This window comes from Halichoerus grypus, chromosome 1 (assembly GCF_964656455.1).
Source record: "Halichoerus grypus chromosome 1, mHalGry1.hap1.1, whole genome shotgun sequence".
NCBI classification, from domain to species: Eukaryota; Metazoa; Chordata; class Mammalia; order Carnivora; family Phocidae; genus Halichoerus; species Halichoerus grypus.
Genome location: NC_135712.1, coordinates 140,317,818 through 140,340,538, shown reverse-complemented (window position 1 = coordinate 140,340,538; position 22,721 = coordinate 140,317,818). Strand labels below are relative to the sequence as shown.

The 22,721-nt window shown below is 34.7% G+C and overlaps 1 protein-coding gene across 1 annotated transcript in view; it reads left to right on the top strand.

Annotated features, from left to right (window-relative positions):
- The window catches only part of AZI2 (5-azacytidine induced 2), a 43,273-nt gene extending 20,798 nt beyond the window's left edge, over positions 1-22,475 (top strand). Inside the window, exons 3-8 of the mRNA XM_036093023.2 lie at positions 969-1,094; positions 1,566-1,665; positions 2,775-2,923; positions 9,925-9,983; positions 15,723-15,841; positions 18,110-22,475. Coding sequence (XP_035948916.1) covers positions 969-1,094; positions 1,566-1,665; positions 2,775-2,923; positions 9,925-9,983; positions 15,723-15,841; positions 18,110-18,522 — 966 coding nt within the window. The 3' untranslated portion in view covers positions 18,523-22,475. The remainder of the gene's footprint in view (positions 1-968; positions 1,095-1,565; positions 1,666-2,774; positions 2,924-9,924; positions 9,984-15,722; positions 15,842-18,109) is intronic.
- The last annotated feature ends 246 nt before the right edge of the window (positions 22,476-22,721 follow it).

Here is a 22,721-nt window from a genome sequence, read left to right as displayed (position 1 = left end):
TCTCATGCAGAAACCTGACACTCTTAAATGTTACAGAATATATAAGCTTGATAGTTGATTCCATTATAAATCATCATATCTACTTGGCTTTTTGTACTGGGAAATCTTCATCACTCACCCTTTTATATTTTGAGTTTTAAGAAGTTTTAACTTAGTTTTATGTTTCTTCAGATTAGATCATTGTATTTGTATTTTATAAACAGCAGCTTCCTCAAAAGGGAAGGAAATGGATTCTTAGCTGCCAAGGAAATGAATTATCTTGTTATTAAAAACTTTAGGATGGGGCTTGGTTAGAGTTTGATTCATCTAGGAGAAATAAGAGAAAGGAAGTCAGTTGTAAAAATCATAATTTCTTTATATTCATATACATTGTCTTTAATGGTAATCAAATAAATTTGTGATACAATTGGATAGAGTGAGAAAAGGTTAACATTTTGGAGCTTGTAGTTATGCTCATTTTAAAATTAAGTAGAAAAATGTGATTTGGTATAGCTAACATTGGCAATATTTCTGTACTTTGTGACCAACAAGCCTATAATTTCTATTCTGGAATAATATAGTATTTAATGAACTACCACATTTATTCTTTAAAAAGTCAAGTATACCTTAACTTGTCATTTTTTCTAATGGTGGAAATGAAATACTACTGGCTTGGAAAACACCTAAGTATTATAAAAGAATGATGTACTGTTTTAGTATGATGAATTAATATATGTTATAACAAAAAATACTGATTAAAAGCATAAAATAGAAGACTTTAAAAATATTTACCTGTACTTTTTTGCTTTCTTAATCAGGAAGGCTTACTTGTTGGAAGTGAAATGTTTACCTAATTATACTCCAGGCTTTATCCCTGCATTACAAAGAAAAGTAAGGTGTGGAGCCATCAGAAGACTGGCTTCTTTTTTGTTTTGTTTGTTTTGTAGAATACTTTCTTTAAGCTTTCCCTTCTAATTTTATACCATTAGCTTATAGGAGCTCGATTAGATGAAGAAACAAGTTCTGTGGGACGTGAACAAGTAAATAAAGCCTATCATGCATATCGAGAGGTTTGCATTGATAGAGATAATTTGAAAAGCAAATTGGATAAAATGGTAAGTTGGTTTGAAAACAATCTCTATGTATTGCAAATGAGTTTTCTTCTTCAGGAAGTTTAAAATTAGAAGTAAGAGAAATACTTACATTTATTAAATAAAAAATTAAAAATATACATCCTTAAGGCAAAAATAGGAATTTTTAATGGCGATATTTATAACTTATTTCTGTACAAAATAAATATATAGTATGTAATGATGTTTAGGAATTAAGTATATCTAACACCACTAACTTATTTTGAAAAATCATGACATGGTAGAATTTGTCAATGTGTTTTTAAAAGAAAAAAAGCCAGTGAATAGTATGTCCTAAGTTTGAAAAAGAAAAAAGAGATTAGTGAAAAACTGGGTTCATTTTCCCACCTTGGTTTTTAAAGGCCTAAATCTGTTTTTTTCATCTACCTGAAAATTAATATATATCAACCTATAGATTTTATTGAATGTAATTTGGCATTTTCCCTACTTAACTAGAATAAAGACAACTCTGAATCTTTGAAAGTATTGAATGAACAGCTACAATCTAAAGAAGTAGAACTCCTCCAGCTAAGGACAGAGGTGGAAACTCAGCAGGGTATGCCACTTACTTGTTACAAATATTATAATGGAATCAATATAATTTTCCATTTATGTGTTATATCCATTATCAGTTTTCTGTATCTGTATGCTAAGGCCTTATTTTATAATTTTAGGCTTACATTAATTTCTCTGATCTGCTTTCACCAAAATATCAACTGCTTTAACTTTTCCTTAGATATAAGTTGCACTTTTCCTAGAGAAAATTTGATGGTTTTTATTCAGGGCTAGTTTGTGATGAAGTAGATGAAGAAAGGAGTAGAACTCCATCCTTGTCAAAACGTCTTGCCTGCTGGTATGTCCTAGCTTTTCCTTTCTACTGAACTTTTGCCCGCTATTTAGACATACTGTCATGGAGTAGTTACAATTACTCTTTTTTTTTTTTTTTTTTTTTTAATTTCTGAAGATTGTTAAAATGTGCAGATGAGATGCTGGAGTGAATAATTAGTTCTGGAACATATGGCTATTGGCCTGTTCCCCTGAACATTCTGATGAGACAAGCTGAAGAGTAGGTCTCTGAGAGAGACCTTTTGATAGGAGTTTGAGATGAGCTCTCTTACAGTAGCTGGTTGGGGCTTTTTCTAGATAGACTAAAGAACTAACTCAAAGGTAATTCATTATCCAGTTGTATTGAGTTTCTACAGTAGATGTTTATGAATAAATTGTTTTGACATCATGTTCTAGGCCTGATGATCATACTTTATACTCTGAGGGGACTAGATGGAGTAGAGACATGAGCTTCAGTTTCCTCACTTCATTTAATTATCACTGTCTTAACCTTGACTTATATATTATTGACTTGTCAAAAGTTTTAGCATGTGTTTGATTAGTGTTATATATTTTAAAGTTCCAGAATGACAAACTTGTACTTTAACCTAAACAGAAGATCAGAGGTAGTGGTGATTAATACATTCTGAAACAAGATTGGTAGGTTTCTTATTCTCATTAGCATAGATCTTTGAAAGTAATTACTGTTTTTAAAAAACGGTTAGTTGTGCATCTTTTGTATTAGTTTTTGTATTATCTACATTTTACTAGTATAACCTTTATGGAATTACAACAGATGTAGAAGGCAGAAATAATAGTTAATGTCCATCCTTTTTTTAGTGATGAGGAATTTAAATCCACCTTCATCAGACTGGGAGGTGGAAAAGTTGAGCTGTGACCTGAAGATCCATGGTTTGGAACAAGAGCTGGAACTGATGAGGAAAGAATGTAGTGACCTCAAAATACAGCTACAAAAAGCCAAACAAACGGTACTACAGAATTATTAAATTGAGAAATTCAGTATTCTGTGTATGCTATTGCTAGGATTTATAACTAAAGATTAAATCATGGAGTTAACATACATTATAACTACCTAGAGAGTTACATTCTCTGAAAAATTTACGTTTATCTTCCCTTTTAATCATTTTGTCTAAAATATGATACACTGTATACTTCTAGCATAATCTCAGAATTATATAATTTTGTTTTAAAAAGCTCATTTTAAAAAAGCTTACTAGTTTATTTATTAATTTATTAAAGCTATTCCTTTTAAACTCCTTTCCTTCAGTTTCCTTAAGTCATTTTTTTCTGTAAAGTTTTTAAGTTTATCATTTTAATTTAATAATTTGATTAATATAGACACCACAAGAGACAACTTAGTTTTTAGAACTCTTAAAAAGAAAAGAAAAAACTTGACAGAGTCTACTAATTTTCAAAGGTCTCAATACTTTTGGGCAACTTCAATTTTCAGCAAATAGCTGAGATTTTAAGAATTGGGGGGAAAAAGTAAAAACAACCGTGCTGAGCTGCTGAAGTATGGTTAGCCTGAAGTCATCCACTAAAACACACGTTGCCTTTCAGGTCCTCACCAAGTCTGTTCACTAATACTTTACATTGGTTCTAACAAAGTTGAATACAAGTTTTTAGATGTCATGACAGTGCTGAAGAGAAAAAGAAGAAATGGTAGAGAAAAGGAGGAGTTGTGAGAGCAATGTACCAAATGCAAAGTTTAAAATAGTTGTTGTAAGAAAAGTTTAGTAGTCTAGAGTCAAACAGCCATTGTATACATTCATGTATTTTAAATAAGTTAACCAGTTAGATAATTATTTCTCAACCGTTTTGCCCATCACAGCATTCTAACCCCATTGAGGAGCTGTGTCACCTACCCCAGGTTTCTTTTGGGATGCCAATACCTAAAAAGACACTACTTCCCGTATTCCCTGATTGCCAGCCAGGACACTCGCGCCTGAATCCCAACTGTCCTGACATCCTGACTGACAGCCAGGCATTAAGAATAATATAGCATTCCACCTTGGCCTTAGCCAAATTAATTCCTCTGAACTGGACAATGAGAACTTGTTTTCAAGCCCCCAGACCTGGTAAAGGGGAAACACTATAGAGATTATTGTCAGTTCCTGTTAGGGCAAAATACTTTTTTTCCTACTTAACATCTGAAGTTAATTTCTGCAGTTACATACAGTTCCTTCAAAGGCTTCCAGCATCCTATCCCATAAGCTTAGGTGCCATAGCCCCTGAGAAGCTGGCTAGCTGGCTGGCTGGCTGGTGTACTTGCTTGTTTGTTTATGTATGTTTTTCTTAATTTTAATTTTTAAAAATATTTTAATTCCAGTCTAACATGTACAAGTGTTATATTAGTTTCAGGTGTACACTATAGTGATTCAGCAGGTCAGGCCTGGTTAGTACTTGGATGGGAGCAATTCTATATTAACTGCTCATCATGATAAGTGTACTCTTAATCTCCTTCACCTATTTTACCCATCCCCCCTACCTCCCCTTTGGTAACCATCTAGTCATTCTTTATAGTTAAGAGTGTGTTTTTTGGTTTTTCTTTTTCTTTGTTCATTTATTTTTTAAATTCTACATGTGAGTGAAATCACGGTATCGGTCTTTCTCTGACTGGCTTACTTTGCTTATTTGCATTATACTCTCTAGATTCATCCATGTTGTTGCAAATTGCAGGATTCCATTCTTTTTATGGCTGAGTAATAGTCCCCTTTGTGTGTGTGTATGTGTGTGTGTGTGTGTGTGTGTGTATACACACTCATGGTAATTCTGTTTTTAACTTTTTGAGGAACTTCCAGACTATAAAGTGGATTACACCAGTTTGCATTCTCACCGACATGCATGTGGGTTCCTTTTTTTCCTCATCCTCATCAATACTTGTCTCTTGCGTTTTTTGATTTTAGCCATTCTGATAGGTGTCAGGTGGATACCTCATTGTAGTTTTGATTTGCATTTTCCCCATGATGAGTTATGTTGAGCATCTTTTCACGTGTCTGTTGGCTGTCTGTATATCTTCTTTGAACAGATGCCTATTTAGGTCCTCTGCCCACTTTTTTTTTTATTATGTTATGTTAATCACCATACATCACATCGTTAGTTTTCTTTTTTTTTTTTTTTTATTTATTTGTGAGAGAGACAATGAGAGACAGAGAGCATGAGAGGGAAGAGGGTCAGAGGGAGAAGCAGACTCCCTGCTGAGCAGGAAGCCCGATGTGGGACTCGATCCCGGGACTCCAGGATCACAACCTGAGCCGAAGGCAGTCGCTTAACCAACTGAGCCACCCAGGCGCCCATCACATCGTTAGTTTTCGATGTAGTGTTCCATGATTCATTGTTTGCGTATAACACCCAGTGCTCCATTCAGTACATGCCCTCTTTAATACCCGAAAGTCAGTCCTCTGCCCATTTTTAATTAGATTGTTTTTTAAGTGTTGACTTGCGTAAGTTCTTTATATGTTTTGAATTCTAACCCTTTATCAGATATGTCATTTGTCAGTATCTTCTCCCATTCAGTAGGTTGTCTTTTGGTTTTGATTATTTCCTTTGCTGTGCAGAAGCTTTTTATTTTGGTGTAGCCCCAGAAGTTTATTTTTGCTTTTGTTTCCCTTTCCCAAGGAGACATATCTAAAACAATGTTGCTAAGGCCAATGACAAAGAGATTACTGCCTATGTTGTCTTCTAGTTTTATGGTTTCAGGTCTCACATTTAGGTCTTTAATCCATTTTGAGTTTATTTTTGTGTATGGTGTAAGAAAGTGGTGCAGTTTCATTCTTTTGCATATAGCTGTCCAATTTTCCCAAAACCATTTGTTGAAGAGATTGTCTTTCCCCATTGCATATTCTTGCCTCTTTTTTCATAGATTAATTGACCATGTAGCCATGGGTTTATTTCTCAGTTCTCTATTCTGTCTGTTTTTGTGGCAGTACCGTACTGTTTTGATTACTACAGCTTTGTAGTATATCTTGAAATCTGGGATTGTGCTGTCTCCAGCTTTTTTGTTCTTTCTCAAGATTGCTTTGGGTATTCAGGGTCTTTTGTGGTTCCATACAAATTTTAGTATAATGTATCTAGTTCTGTGAAAAGTACTCTTGGTATTTTGATAGGGATTGCATTAAATCTGTAAATGGCTTTGGGTAGAATGAACATTTTAACAGTTTGTTCTACCAATCCGTGAGCATGGAGTATCTTTCCATTTGTTTGTGTCATCTTCAATTTTTTTCATCAGTGTTTCATAGTTTTCAGAGTACAGGTATTTCACTTACTTGGTTAAGTTTATTCCTAGGTATTTTATTATTTTTGATGTAGTTGTAAATGGGATTGTTTCCCTAATTTCTTCCTGCTACTTCATTATTAGTGTATAGAAATGCAACAGATTTCTATATATTGATTTTGTGTCCTGCAACCTTACTGAATTCATTTATCGGTTTTAGTAGATTTTTGGTGGAGTCTTTTCAGGTTTTCTACATATAGTATTCCGTCATCTGCAAGTAGTGATAAGTTTTGCTTCTTCCTTACCAATTTGAATGCCTTTTCTTTTTCTTGTCTGATTGCTGTGGCTGCCATTTCCAGTACCGTGTTGAATAAAAGTGGTGAGAGTGGACATTCTTGTCTTGTTCCTGACCTTAGGGGGAAAGCTCTCCATTTTTTCCTCTTGAGTATTATGTTAGCTATGAGTTTTTCATAAAAGGCCTTTATAATGTTGTGGCATGTATCTTCTGTACTTACTTTGTTGAGGGTTTTTATCATGAACAGATACTGAGTTTTGTCAAATGCTTTTTCTGCATCTATTGGAATGATCATATGGTTTTTATCCTTTCTCCTGTTCATGTGATGTATCACGTTGATTGATTTGGGAATATGGAACCATCCTTGCTTCCCAGGAATAAATTCTGCTTGATCATGGTGAATGATATTTTTTTTAATGTATTGTTGGATTTGGTTTGCTGGTATTTTGTTGAGGATTTTTGCAGCTATGTTCATCAGCAATATTGGCCTGTAGTTCCCTTTTTTTTTTTTTTTTTTTAAAGATTTTACTTATTTATTTGACAGAGAGAGACACAGCGAGAGCAGGAACACAAGCAGGGAGAGTGGGAGAGGGAGAAGCAGGCCTCCTGCTGAGCAGGGAGCCAGATGCGGGGCTCGATCCCAGGACCCTGGGATCATGACCTGAGCCGAAGGCAGACACTTAATGACTGAGCCACCCAGGCGCCCCTGTAGTTCCCTTTTTTTGTAGTATCTTTATCTGGTTTTGGTATCAGGGTAATGCTGGCCTTGTATAATGAATTTGGAAGCTTTCCTTTCTCTTCGAATTTTTGGAATAGTTTGAGAGGAATAGGTATTAATTCTTCTTTAAATGTTTGGTATAATTTGCCTGTGAAGCCATCTGGTCCTGGACTTCTGTTTGTTGGTAATTTTTTGATTAATTATGCAGTTTCATTGCTGGTAGTTGGTCTGTTCAAATTTTCTATTTCTTCCTGATTCTGTTTTGGGAGATTATATATTTGTAAGAATTTCTCCATTTCTTCAGTTTGTTGGCATATTATTTTTCATAATATTCTCTTATAATCCTGGGTATTTCTTGTATATGTTTTCTCTTACTGCTTTTAAAATTTATCTTTGTCACTACTTTTTGCTGTTTTAGTTACTATGTGTCTTGCTGTGGACCTCTTGGGATGGGGGGGCTTTCTGTGCCTACTGTATCTGGATTTCTGTTTCTTCCCCCAGATTTGGGAAGTTTTCAGCTCTTCTTCAGCTTTTCTGCCTCCTTTCTTTCTCTTTTTCTTGTGGGGTAATTAGGCCCCTCTGGGTTTTCAAAGCCAAATGTTACAGGGATTCGTTTTCCCTGTATGTGTTCCCCATACCTGGGGTGTGCGTAGTGTGAGGGTCTGTTTTTCTTCCTTCTCTGTGCCAGTGGTGTCCCTTCTTCTGCAGACAGTCCTTTGGGTGGGTGTGTTTAGCTCCTGCCTGCTATTCCTGCCTCTTCAGTATGGTCTCCTCTTTGCTTTTTGCTGTGGAGCGTCTGTTCTGCCAGTTCTCTGGGTTATTGACACTGATGTGGATGTTATCTGGTTGTATCTGTGGAATGAGGTGAGCATAGGATCCTTCTCCTCTGCCATCTTCTTTAAAAAAAAAAAAGACCTCTAAAGATTTTATGTAATTGAGAGAGAGCACGAGACAGGGGGAAGGGCAGAGGGAGAAGCAGACTACCTGCTGAACAGAGAGCCCAACGTGGTGCTCAGTCCTAGGCCCTGATCATGACCTGAGCTAAAGGCAGATGCTTAACTGACTGAGCCACCCAGGTGCCCCTAGAGGCTTTTTTTTTTTTTAAAGATGTGATTGCAAGAAAGATCTGTACCTGGAAGCTCTGAATTATAATTGTCAGTAAATAGATTTTCCTTGAAAGGAAAATGATAGCTTTTTACGTAATGGATATTTCCTTATAGAGTAGGTAGCAGTACCATGGAACTGTAAAAAATTTGGCTTATAATTATGGTGTTGCTTATTAACTGTGTAACATTAGGAATATCATTTACTTCTTCTGAACTTGTTTTCTTTAAAGTAGACTTTTAAATATCTGTTTTTTCCATAAAGGTTAGATGACATGTAACACATTTAGCACAATGCCTAGTATATAGTGTATTCAGTAAGTCAGTGTGTGTCAAAAAAACTTAAGGTAATCCAGAAAAGCAGTACTGTTAAGAGGGTGTGTGTTTTACAGTTCAGTTCTTATTAGTTACTCTTTCCCACTAGATGGTGCTAGGGGATTTGCTTTTAGTTTAATTCATCTATCATAAATCATAGAGACATTTGAAGGTAGAAGAAACTTTAGAAATTTTTCATTTACTGCTGAAATGGCATTTGAAAGACTAAGATACAAGAGTTTAATAAAAGAGGAATTGTTTTAAAAAAATTTAAGGGGTGCCTGGGTGGCTCAGTTGTTAAGCGTCTGCCTTTGGCTCGGGTCATGATCCCAGGGTCCTGGGATCGAGCCCTGCATCAGGATCCCTGCTCAGTGGGAAGCCTACTTCTCCCTCTCCCACTCCCCCTGCTTATGTTCCTGCTCTCGCTGTCTCTGTCAAATAAATAAAATCTTTAAATAAATAAATAATAAAATTTAAGACTTCGTTCTCAACCTTCATAGGAACTTCTTTGACAGGGTGAGGGAGGGATTTAAAATTTAAAAATGCTCACAACTAAGATAAAGAAATGAACCAGGAAAAGGAAGAGTGGAATGCTTTTAAAATAAACTTATCAGAGGTTCCAAGTTGAAATCTTGATGTTGTGAGATGTATACTTTTAAATTTTGTTCAAAGGTATTGCTGATCAGAGTCCCCTTGGATGTGGGAATCAGAGAGCAAGTCAGGGAGAAAAAATTATGTTCACTTTATTAATCTCATATCTACTATAGCCATATTTACAAATATTTTTGAGGTGGTATTTTCTGTGAAACATTTTATAACATCTTTTAAAGTGTGAAATAGCATCCCTACATGGATATAATAATGAGGTGGGTTTTTTTCTGGGGGGGGTTTTACTCAGTAGATTACTGTTTGGTATTAATGAGATCAATGAGATAATGAGAGTCAGTTCCACTTACGGCCCTTTTAAACTTTCCCCCAGTATTCCAGTCATTTATATTCAGAAAAGTTGATCCTTTGGAAAAAAAAGACACTAGGGCCAACGAAATTTAGAAAACACTGGATCTTTAAAATGGAGTTGGTGTAGAGGTCTCAGGTACCTAATAATAGCCCATTTAGTGATTCACAGTGTGCTGTTATATGTACCAAAGGTTCTGAGAAGTCCTAAAGTGTAGGAACCTATTTAAGTTGAACAGTGTTTCCCAATATTTTGTAACCATGGGCCCCTGTATATGTGAAATTTCCACATCATAAGGCACTAGTTGGGAAACAGATCTATACTTAACAATTACAACTTTAAATTTTTTTTCTTTTTAAACAAATAATAGGATCCATCTCAGGAAGACAATCTGAAGAGCAGTGATCTCCAAAGACTGAGCATTTCAAGGTATGAACATTCTTCAACATTCAGAAATAGCATATTCTTCTGTAGGCCACTTTGTATAGCTTACCTAGATTTCTGTTATGATTTAACCTTAAAAGCAAATGGATACTATTTGGGTACTGCATGTAATCTCTGACCACAGTGGATTTATAAAAAACATTTAAGTGCTCTTCAACAGTTGGCTTGAACTTTAGTAGAATGGTATATATTGTGAGGCCTCAATATTTTAGACAGGGCTTTAGGGAGCTAGCTGTGTAGAAAGTATTCTGTAATTCTGATTTTGCATGAAGAATTATACATTTCCATATACAGTAATACCACCTTGTCCTAAGGGCAAACTTGGACCACCTTAGTCTTTGGTATAACATGAATTTTAAGAGAACTGTCCTCCTAGGGTAAAAACAAAAGTAGCTATAAGACTTCATGTATATTACTTTAACCCTTTTTCTCTTAAATAGATGTCATTTTTATTTAAGTAACATGTACTGTTTCAAATTATCTTATTTTACATCCCTTCTGTATATGGATTCTTTCATCCAATGAAAAATAGTGAGTTGACTTCATTGTTGGATCATTTGGCTTCTAAAGTTTACTAGTCTAAAGTAAATAATGTGAAATGGCTCCTTCCTATTCCTATCAAAAAACCTAATTGAGAGAAATGAGCAACTAGGGCAAACAATTTGAAGATTGCAGCCAATCTTCTAGATCCAGGGGGTAGTCAAACTTCCTATAAGGGACCAGCATATTTAGGCCTTGTGGGTCATAACACATCTCTCTTGCAACTATTAAACTCTGTCATTTGAACAGTTCTTCTGTTATGCCTTCAAGTTGCATCTAACTTTACCAGCAAGGAAGTTTTTCCTTTTTAAACAGTGTGTCTAGGTCAGTGTCCATGTAAATTATTTCTGAAAGTTGTGTTTAAGATATATTTATTTATCTTAGAGAGAAAGACATGTGTCATGCTCAGGGGAGGGGCAGAGGGAGAGGGGAAGCAGACTTCCCACTGAGCATGGATCCCGACACAGGGCCTCTGTCTCACCACCATGAGATCATGACCTGAGCCGAAACCGAGTTGGATGCATAACCAACCTAGCCACCCAGGCACCCCATATTTCTGCAAGTTTTCTTTATCAAAATTATCTTTTCTCTTGTCAACCCAGGTTTTTTCCCCTCATTTTGTTGTATTTATCAGTTTATAAGCCTCTTCAAACCATTTTTGGATAGAAGCAGGGAACAGAGAAATATGTTAGAATCAGAGTACGTCAAATGAAAGGGCTATGTATATTGTGTATTAGGGATACGTGATACAGAATGAGACTTCTGCTTCCATTCATGGGAAGTTTTACATAATTCTACTGAGAATAACTCAAAAAGCTGCCTCTCCCCCCAGATGTCTTTAAAGACATCATATAACTAACAAGATAGTGAGGGATCTCTACACCAGGATTTAAGAGGATAAAGGTACAAGGAGATGAGTCTAGTTTTTGAGGCTGCCCAAGTCTATGTAATTTTGGCTTCAAAGTGCAGTTTTGAATTCTCTAAAGCTTAGTATTAACTCAGAGTATTAGCTGAGAGAAACAGTTTTTAGAAAGATTTGCCTTAAGTTCTCCACTCTGAGAGTTACTTGTCTGCTAAAAGAACTGTATAATTAAAGCATGTCCTAATGGCTCGCTAGTGCTCAAAGTATATTTATGGTTTTATATAGGTTGGTTCGCATTTATTTTACGTAAACAATATGAATTGCAAAACTAATTAGGTTTCCCTTTTCTGGTTAGTAACTAGAAAACTAATAACCAAATTTGTAGTTTATTCCTTGGTAAACTTTTTATCACGCATTTTTATGTTAGCCTCATTCCTAGCTGCACTTTATCTTGTTTTTCCTTCACCTTACCATTTATACCTATTCCCAGTTTATAGTCCTGTATTTTTAAGTTACGTCATCACTTTTAAGTGGAACAATTCAGATGTAAGTTTACTACATTAGCAAAAAGGTACATAGGAGTGTTTCCACAAAACCTTTAAGTACAAGTTTATATATTTTTAAGGATTTTTTTTTTTTAAGATTTTATTTATTTGAGAGAGAGTGAGCAAGAGAGAGAGAGAGAGAGAGCATGAGCGGATAGGGGCACAGGGAGGGGGAGAAGCAGAGTCTCCTGCTGAGCAGGGAGCCTGATGCGGGGCTCGATCCCAGGATGACCTGAGCCAAAGGCAGACGCTTAACCGACTGAACCACCCAGGCGTCTCGGATTATTTTTCATTTATTTGTAAAACACCCTTTTTGGGAAAACTTTTTTTTTTGTATTTCCTCCATTATATTGCCAGGCAAATGAGGTACCTCATATAGAGTGAACCTTTAGTTACTGGAGGCCTTTTATATGGTACTTACTGTGTACAACATCATTTAACAACAGCCCAATCAGAAATTTGGCCTGTTTCCTGCCAGTGTTCGATTTGGTGTTAGCTTTAGGTTGTTGTTCTTAAACGTATCTAGGTACGGAGTAAACTTACACTGTGAGCTTCTTAAAATGTAAATCTTTAGGAAATATGGATTAGGTTAGTGTTTTTCAGACTGTGCTGTGGAACCCTTAGTGGTCATGAAACTTTGTGTGTTGAGATAAGTATTTTATACAAATATTGAATACAACAGAATAGAACATACCAGATTGTATTAAACATAATAAGGGGGTAAGTATGGTTTCTCATAACTTGTTTTCTCTGGGTTGCAGTGTAAAATGATTCCTTGCTGGGCCTCACAATCAAAAATGTCTAAAAGACTCTTGGTTGTGGGGAATCACAGTTGTCAAAATAGACATTTCTAAATCTTTAGCTCTTGGGTAAGATATCATACTTTGATTTTTGTTCCTCTGGGGAATGTAATAGTAAATTTTCAGAAGCTAAAGAAAAACACAAATGGGTGAAGTAAAAAATTAGATTTTTCTTAGACAAGGAATACTCATTTCACTATTGAAGAGTCTTGAATGTATAGTGTCAATTAAGAAAACTGGGCTTTTACACAATTTGACTTTGTAAGCAGGACATGAAATCTGCTTATTCACATCTCAAGAAGGAGGTACGTTACATTTAAAATTTAGAGGGTTGAAATTTGAGGTTAAGAAGGTTTTGTTGGCAGCCAGCATATTGGAGGTGCTTGGTAAATGTGTGATGAAGATGATGGTAATAATGATATGAAAAATGTTACCCCAAAAAGGCAGCAGGCAGTCCTTAGACTGGGGATAATTAAAAGATGGCTTTGATCAGCAACATATTAAGAGTATGGAGTAAGAAAAAATAAATAAATAAATAATAAATAAAATAAATAAATAAATAAATAAAAATAAAAAATAAAAAATAAAATAAAAAAGAGTATGGAGTAAGTTCTCCTGAACCTGTTTCCTCACGCGGAAAATGTGGTTACCCAGCTTGCCAAGTTGGTGCGAGAACATGGTTGAGCATTTATTATGTTAGGCATTTCACCCATCATTTTTTTGTTTCGTCTATTTTATTTTGTAGGGTTCTCATTTGGGATGCTTTTTAGTGTTACATCTCAGTGCTCGTTTTATAATTTCATATATATATATACACACACACACACACACACACACACACATATATATATGAATGTAATATGTAATACACACACACACACCTACATATATATGCACCTGTGTCATTTAAAGCAAAACTTAACTAAATTCATACTCCTGGTTGGTTGGGGGAGGGGGCACAGCCAGCCTGTACAATTTCAAAAATATCTAGGTAAGTGAAGGTTAACTGGAACTCTGCTGAAGATTTGTGGATGACAATTTGCCTTTTCCAATCTCACTTAAGTAATGTTTAAGTACTTTGTTCAAATAGAATTAATTTTTTTTAACATACTTTGAAGACTGTAGCACTTTAAAGTGACTGTTATTACTTTGTTATCCACAAGGGGGAGAGCTTATACTTAGTAATTTTTTTTTTTTTTTTAAGCTGTAGTTTTTAATCAGGTGACATTAAGGGCAAAAGAAAAAGACTTAGATGTATGTTAAACTTGGTGACCTAGTTTTTAGTTTAACCTAGTATATAAGCAGTGTTCACTAAATTGAATTGGAAAATGTGTGTTAGACACTGCTTTAACACTTCTCTTATAATTGTTTTTATTTTACATGCTTAGCTATTTTGAATGATTAAATGTGTTTGATATTCTAGGATCCAAACATAGTCTTGGGTATTTGCTTTTCTTTTCTCAAAGTCAGGTACTGATTTACCATCTCATGCCAATAATTAAGCACTATTTTTAAACTGTATTATTCATATCATGACTGTCTGCATGAATTAGCACATATACAGCACTTACCCTTACTGCTATATAATGTAACTCTTTGGAAAGCATACCAAATACCCACAATTGCAACAAGGAACCAACAACTCTTCACACTTAAGACAGGTTCCTATGTGAAACATTCATTGTAGCATACATCTCAGATGTTTACTGGTGAAGTGGAAGTGGTTAACTAATTTTTGTGAAGTAATTATTTCACACTTATCAAAAACCTGCAAAAAGCCCTGTGATTTTTAATAGACTACTGTTTGACAAATGACATTTACAATAGACTAAAACATGTGGATTTTTCCTGAAAGCAGTATATTCTGCTTCTAGTGAAAGAATTGTAGTCTGAGTGGAATAGAAATATCTTGACCAAAAAAAACGTATATAAGCTTACATTCAGAATGATGGTTTTTGAGTAGGTCTGTTGCATTGTAATTCAAATAGGATATTAGATTTAGATATCAAGAGTATTACCCCTTGGTTTGTTCAAAGGTTTTTGTGTATAGCTAGATAAAAACTGACATCTTTTCTAACTTGATTTACTTATTAAATTTACGCCAATATCTTTAAGAGGCAGTAACGGTCATTTGAATGCTATGAGATCAGTTGTTTTTATACTGAATATTTTACATATTCTTGTATAGCAAAGTAAGAATATAGAAGATTTCAGTTTATTTAGTTAGCAATTAAAAACCAAAAAAAAATCATGAATATCCATGTTTAATGGGAGAATGAAACTTTTGCAAATTAGGTTTAAAATAACTTATAACTTGTCAAATTATGAAAATGACTGGCATTTATGAAGTTTAAAATTTGTTTCATATAATCCTCTCTCGCTTCTTTTCCCTTACCAGGAAATCATCTGGCTCTTCTTGTCTTGTGCTGTCATGTCACATTGGTTTAGAACCAACAATATGAGACAGCCCAGTCAAACATAAAAGAATGAAATGCATGAAACCTAAATTTTAATGTGGATTTGGGTATATATTCAGTTGATACATTTCAATTCACAACGTCAAAACCAAATAATCAAGAGATAAATACAAATTAAAACTCTGTACATGAATAAATGTCACTTTATTTTTTATCAGATTTGTAAATGAAGGCCATACCCCTTACTTTTATAGTCACAGCACAGCACATGATAGGCTATAATAAGAAACTTCACTGTAATAATTTTTGTAATACCCTTCTGTTTAATATAGTTCAATTAATGGCTAGAAATTAGGTCAATATTATTGTGAATAAGATCCTTTTACTTGTTTTAATGCCCTAATTGTATTTGTTATTTAATGAGGAAGTTTTAATTTATATCATCTCAAAACTAATTGGAGCAGAAATGCAGATATGCTCATTTCTATTTTAAAGTCACTCCTTTCTGTCTATAAAGAAAATTATAACCATTAACTTTTTTTAAAAAAACTGTATTTCAGTGATAATATGCAAAATGCATACTGGGAACTGAAGAGAGAAATGTCTAATTTACATTTGGTGACTCAAGTACAAGCTGAACTACTAAGAAAACTGAAAACCCCAACTACAATCAAGAAAGGCAAGTTAATGTTTGCTGGAAACCACTGATTCCAGCCAAACAGCTTGAAGAGCAACTGGCTATCGTTTCTTATCGAAATTTCATCAGATGATTTTGATAAGCCAAAGTATATATAGTATGTTCACAGCCTACCTATTCTCTGCTTTGGCTTCATTCTCATACTGGTCAACTTCACACATAAAGGTGTTGCTGATGTGTTTTTTCTTCAGTACTGTATTCTTTTCCCCTTGTGGCTTTTTTTCTCAGCCAAGTGTTGCTTATGTGTATAAGGCTGAGGTGTTAAGTTAGCTCTAGTTGACCTTTTACCACAACTCCTTCTTATATTAAAAAAAAAAGAGACCAAGACACCAAAAGCTATTGCTACAGAACATATCAAAGACCTAGCTCTTTAAATTGTTTTGAAAAAAATTACTTTGATGAATTCATTGGGTTCTTTTCATTTGGTAAACTTTTCTTTCTGTAAAGGATAGATTGTTTAGAATGGAGACTAGGTATTATCACCTCATCCCTTTCAATGAAGTGAAAATTTTCATTGATTTGCTTTTCATATGTAACTGCTTGGCTCACTAAACTTTTTGAGTTTTGGGCTAACGGAGTAGTGGCTACTTCACCAAAGCTATTTTTATACCTCAGAAAAATCAGTGCATTTGCACTTCTTATTACATAATAGGGATATTTTTGAAAAGTTGTAAATTTGAATGCCCTAAGTTTATTTTAAAGGAATGAGATGTGACTTTTTATAAAAAATAATCACCACCACCTAATTTAAAATTATATGCACCTTGTATTACGCCTAAAGAGGGCACAAGAGTATTTTATAAATCTCCTCAGGAGTATTTACTAGGAGGGAAAAAGGAAAACTGAAGTCAAAACTCCTTTCAGTTTCGTGGGAGTTATTTATGAATCAGGCAAACTAATATGGTGCCCTGGCAGGCTCCAACTTAATTTATGGTTCATTTTGCCCTTGAGTTTTTCAAGGGCAGGGTTACATATGAGGCAATGTATGTTCTTTTAAAAGGAACGCAGAATGATTATGTAGGGAGTTTTCAGTGAGGCTCTTTGTTTGTATAATAAATATAATTTCCAAAGAATAATATAAGAGAAATGCTCTTTCCGTATTTGAAAATGACTCATTCTTGTGTCCCTTCTGAGCTGAAGGATGAGTCTTTTGGTGTATCAGACCATAAATTTTCTAGCACACTACAACAGTGGCAGGCTCACTCCTTACTGTAGAACTCAGTGCTTTGAGGAATAGAGAAGACTAAATCACCTTTTTTCCTAACCTACAGATCACTCTTGTCCAGAAGTTGAGCACCATTACTTCTATGTCTCCTCTACTCCTATCCCTCTTCCCAAGAAAAAAAGGGAATGAGCTTATTTTATAATGTGGTTCAGTTTCTTACAAAATTATAGATTGAAGTCTTTGTTCTAATTCCTAGCATTCTGTCCGAGTTGGTTGAATTGGAAGGGGAAGAGAAGTCGAAGTTCATAAGCTCATACTACCATTATGCTGGCTATCACTAAATAACAGCTTTAAAGCAGTTTGTTTTCTAAGCCATAATGTGTGTACTAAACACATTCTTTTCCTTGACCTATTACCGTAACCATAGCAGAAATGTGTGTTTATTTAAGAAACAGAATTATTTTAGCAATTAAAAACCAAAATCATTATTTTATAAATTTTATTCAAACTTTTATCCATAAAAGCCTTTGGATATATATTAAAACTTCATTTAGGCCTCATCAATTCACAATATAATTATTTCTGAAAAAATTTACTTTTAAAGCACTTATGGAAAAAAGATTTGAATAAGCAAAGGATATTATATTTAACATTACTTTAGAACAGCTTAGTTTCCACTGACAGGTAAACAGTCTACAAACCTTTTCTAGCCCAAGAAGGGGATCCTTCCTGTATTTTAATTTTATTGGTTTCCAACTTCTTAAACTATGGAATTCATCTTCATTAATAATTCTGTGAAATAGGCAGGGCGAGATTACTATGTCAGTTTTGCAGACAAGAGAAGTGACACCTGGAAGTAATTAAGTGATTTTAAAGTAAAGTCACAATGTCAGTAATAGTGATCCAGGATTAGAACTCAGATCATTTTTCATCTGTCGTCAAGTCACAGTGCCCCAGTGATCACACTAACTTAGAAATGTTAATTTTATTTCCAGTTCTAGATGTAACTAAATTAATGAAATGTTACATATTTTATGATCACAAATGCCTTGACAACTGACATTTAGCCTGTGTTTTCTTTTTAGCCTGTGCCCCAGTAGGATGCATGGAAGACCTTGGGAGAGACAGCACAAAACTGCACTTGGCGAATTTTACTGCAACATACAAAAGACATTCCCCCCTCTCACCAAATGGCAAAACTGTTTGCCATACCACATCTTCCCCTTTACCAGGAGATATAAAGGTTTTATCAGAGAAAGCAATTCTCCAATCATGGACAGATAATGAGCGATCCATTCTTCATGATGGTACTAACTTTCAGGAACACAACTCTTATGGCAGAAATTCTCTGGAAGATAATTCTTGGGTATTCCCAAGCCCTCCTAAATCAAGTGAGACAGCATTTGGGGAAACTAAAAATAAAACTTTGCCTTTACCCAACCTGCCACCACTGCATTACTTGGATCAACATAATCAAAACTGTCTTTATAAGAATTAATTCTGAAGAGATTCATGATCTGGTCATGAGGTTACTGTATCTCCCTCAGTGACACTCTCAAAAATTATTTAACAAACTGAAAGCAGATTTTGATTGATTAAACTTTTGCAGAGTTCTTCGGTATATACATTTGCACATACTGTTCCACATTATGTAGTTGATTTTCCAGTATGAAAGAGCACCCTCCAGCTCCATGTTCCAGCTAAGAATCAGACATATGCTACTTATTAATAAACTTAAGGTGTTTCAAAGAGACAGTTCTACCTTTGATAGTAATTGTAAATAACAGCCTCTCACATAAAGAATGGAATTAAAATTTCTTAGACATGGTTTTATAAAGCATGTGAAATGCCTAAATATCCATTCATAAAAATAAGAGGCCATTAATATCTGAGAAAAATTGTAAGTTGCTTTAAGTTGCAAACAAGAGCAAATGGCAAAATGAATAGGTTATGTTTCTGTTGACTTTATATTGCATAAAGATGAAGAGTGTTATAGTTGAATAGTAGTTATCTCTTACAGGTTATTCCATCTCCATATGCTTATTGTGTTTCAAAGTTTAAGACTTAAAAATTTTTTTTTAATCACAGTGTTAATACTTGAAATAACCTGATCATTGAAGCCAACTTTGTCCTGTACATCCCTCAACTCCTAACTGAAAAAAGTAATGAAACAGTTGAAAAACTATGTGGTGTGTAAACTATTATAATTCTATAGTATTCAATGAGAAGTAGAAAGAGTACCACAAAGATTTCAGTCTAAATCTGTGCCTTCAGTGGTCCATAATGAAAATCTAAGTATGTAACTGGATAAAGTAATTTTCTTCAAAGAGTCTATATCTGCTTGTTAATGTAGAGCAACTTATAAATGGTTAGTTTTTTTGAAATGTAACATTTTACTCATTGAGCTAGTGATTTTTCATTAACCAAATTAGGAATTATAATTCTGTAAGCCAAATTCTGTGCTGTATTGATATAGTACAATCATGAAATGTCCCGACTTTTTGATTCTAAGTGGCCTATCATTTATAAACAAGGATATAACAAGGATGGCTTCACATGGAAATCTATCTAAATTCTTGCAGGGTGGTGGTATTAACATATTAGTAATATAATGTATTAGTTGGCTTACACATCTTTTGCCTGAGATAAAGTGTTTCATGTAGGAGGCCTTTATCCTTTTTGATAGACAGTTTCAAATACCTTGAACTCAAAAGAATATCTCAGATCTCTTCTATATTAACTGAACAGCATACATACATAAACAGTGTTCACTGTTCACCAGATACTTTTGTCTTTCTATTATCTTACTCACTTATTCAAGCTTGTCTGTGATTAATGGAATTGGTGTCAGATGCTGGAATTTATTCTGACCAATGAACACAGCTGACTCTAGGGAGTACAATCTCCTGCCAAGTAATAGAACAAAACCCAATATGCATAAAACAAATACAAGACTCCAGGCTTTAGCTAAAGGAAGCAACTACCTGTGTAATAACAAAGCAGCAGAAACTATTTCTCATGTGGCTGCATAGGCTATATATTCTATCTAATCTCTAATGTAGCTTACTGGTTTGCCTTTTTTTAAACCAAGGTTGGAAACTTTCCTTTGTAAAGAAGTAGTATGAGATAATGGCTTGATTAATGTTTTGAACAATGCCAAGAAATTGTTTAATTAAAATAAATTATTTTTGTTTGAAATTGAAGAGAATGTGAAATACTGTCCTTGCCTATATATTCCAAGGTCAGGTACTAATTGTTAGTTGTTCATTTGATACATGTTAACAGGCATTTGTCTTGTTAAACCAGTTCTTTTAAGTGGAAAAAACGTTCTTCCATCTGACCAAGAGGGTGGCTATCAAACAGGTATGCTAGAAATCAGTGGTTGTATGTTCTTTACAGTGTAAAGTGCTAAATAAATGATGTGTAGGACTCTAGTAAAGATTAACCAAAACTCTTTTACCCAGCCACAAATTTAAAAATGTGTGCTTTATGATCATCTCCGTTGTACGTGAGATTCAAAGAGAAATGAGAATGGCCCATCTGTAGTTGATATCTTTTTGAGATGGAAAAAATTTTTTTAAAGATTTAATTGAGGGGGGTGGGGGGGAGAAAGAAAAGCTCAAGCAGACTTCCCACTGAGCGCCAAGCCCAACAATGGGGGGCTGGATCCCAGGACCCTGAGATCATGAGCTGAAAAATTTTATGTTGACTTCTTTCACACTGCTTGAAATTTGCTCCAAAGGGCCTTCCCTGGAAATTTCTTTAATCTTTAGATTTTTATAACCCAGTTCACATTTACATAACAGAACAAAGAGAACACAGGTAAGGACAAAAAGCCACTTACTCCTTCCTCTTGATTTCCCATTAGCGAAAATAAAATTTGCATCTTCTCTAAAAGGAAACGGAGATTCTGCCAAAATGGAACCTAATTCCTAAGCAGAGCAGGGACATATCTATGTGAGACAATTAGAAAACCAAGTAAGTAGGGGAAAATTCAGACTTAAAGACCTGAGACCAAATCATACAAAAACTATAATCTGATGCGGAGAGGCTACTTCAACAAGGTGAATCTTTAGGGGAAGAAAATCTGTGCACTGTTTCTTAATAGAAATAGTATCAGCCAGAGGTATGAATGAGCAAGCAAGACAACAACTGAGGCAGCTGTACTAGTCAGAGAAGTAGACAAGTGTGGTGGCTAGGCATGGATATCCTGAAAGCTGTGATAAGTGATTAGCTTCTGACATTACAGAATAATGAACATATTTATATAACCTACTGTCCAGCACCTGTGGGGAAAGTGACATCTACATAAATGAATTTTCCACATAAAATTGAAGGTGGCTCCTCTGATTCTCATCCAAATTATAAATTAGCCACAGATTATATATTTTACCAGCTTTTTAAAGCAACTGCCTTCTCTGCATTTGCACCATTAAAAATAAAAAGGTCCTGTGCTCTAGGAAATGTACCAATACCAAAAGGCCAACAGAAGAATATAGGCTTGTTTACTCCTATGGTATGTGGTCTCTAGGTTTCTATATTTGCTTTGCTTTTATCTGCTCTAGTAATCTTCCTTTTGATCTGTGGCCTGGGAAAATGTGGTTTCTTTGGGTTTCAAGTAAGAGTAAAATAGTTCTTTGAGCGGTTCACTTGAGTAAAGTATGGAACTTGAACATCACATTGGTTCCTTAGGATCCTATCTGCGTTAAACTAAGTCCTTAAAAAAAAAAAAAAAAAACACTCAGATCTATTTTATGGGATTGGGGTCAAAGTTAAATCTTGTCCTAGTATGTAGTAATTTCTGTTTGTGATTTTAATGAGAACTATATATATATATATAAAAATATATATATATATATATTTTTATATATATATAAAATATATAAAAATACGTATATATATATATATATATGTATTTTTTTTTTTTTTTTTTACTTGGAAACTGGTTGCCATGGCTCTAGTGAAGAATTAACAGCTCACGGAGGAAAAGGAAAGCAAGTTTTGATACAAAAAAAGCTCAACCCGGAACCAAATTATTGTACTCGGACAATTTTTTACATTAGCTCCTGAAATCATTAAAATATTTTTGGGGCGCCTGGGTGGTTCAGTCGTTAAGCATCTGCCTTCGGCTCAGGTCATGATCCCAGGGTCCTCGGATCAAGCCCCGCATTGGGCTCCCTGCTCTGCAGGAAGCCTGCTTCTCACTCTCCCACTCCCCCTGCTTGTGTTCCCTCTCTCGCTGTCTCTCTCTCTCTCTCAAATAAATAAAATCTTTAAAAAAATTTTTCAGTAGCCAAATTAACAGGTCAAGGAATGTAATAATTCATTTTAGGAAATTTTCCATCAAATATGTAAGTAAAATTAATTCATGTGTAAGTACTTTCTTCATCTGTTTCCAAATAATCCTTTACTACTACTAACAATAGCCATTAAAGAGCATTTACCACATCCGAGGCAGTGTCCTACATACTCTACTTACCTGCAATAATCCTCACAATAACTGAAAATTATTTCCATGGTTACATAACTAGTAAGTGACACAATCAGGAAGGATTCTGATTCATCACTATTCTGCTATACTGCCTTGTTATTAACACTTTTGACGGCTGTCCATTCCTACTTTCCTTTGGTTACTTCTGGTCCCTATGATTAGCCACTGGACGAAAGTAATATAAGGTCTATATAGAACCCTAAAAC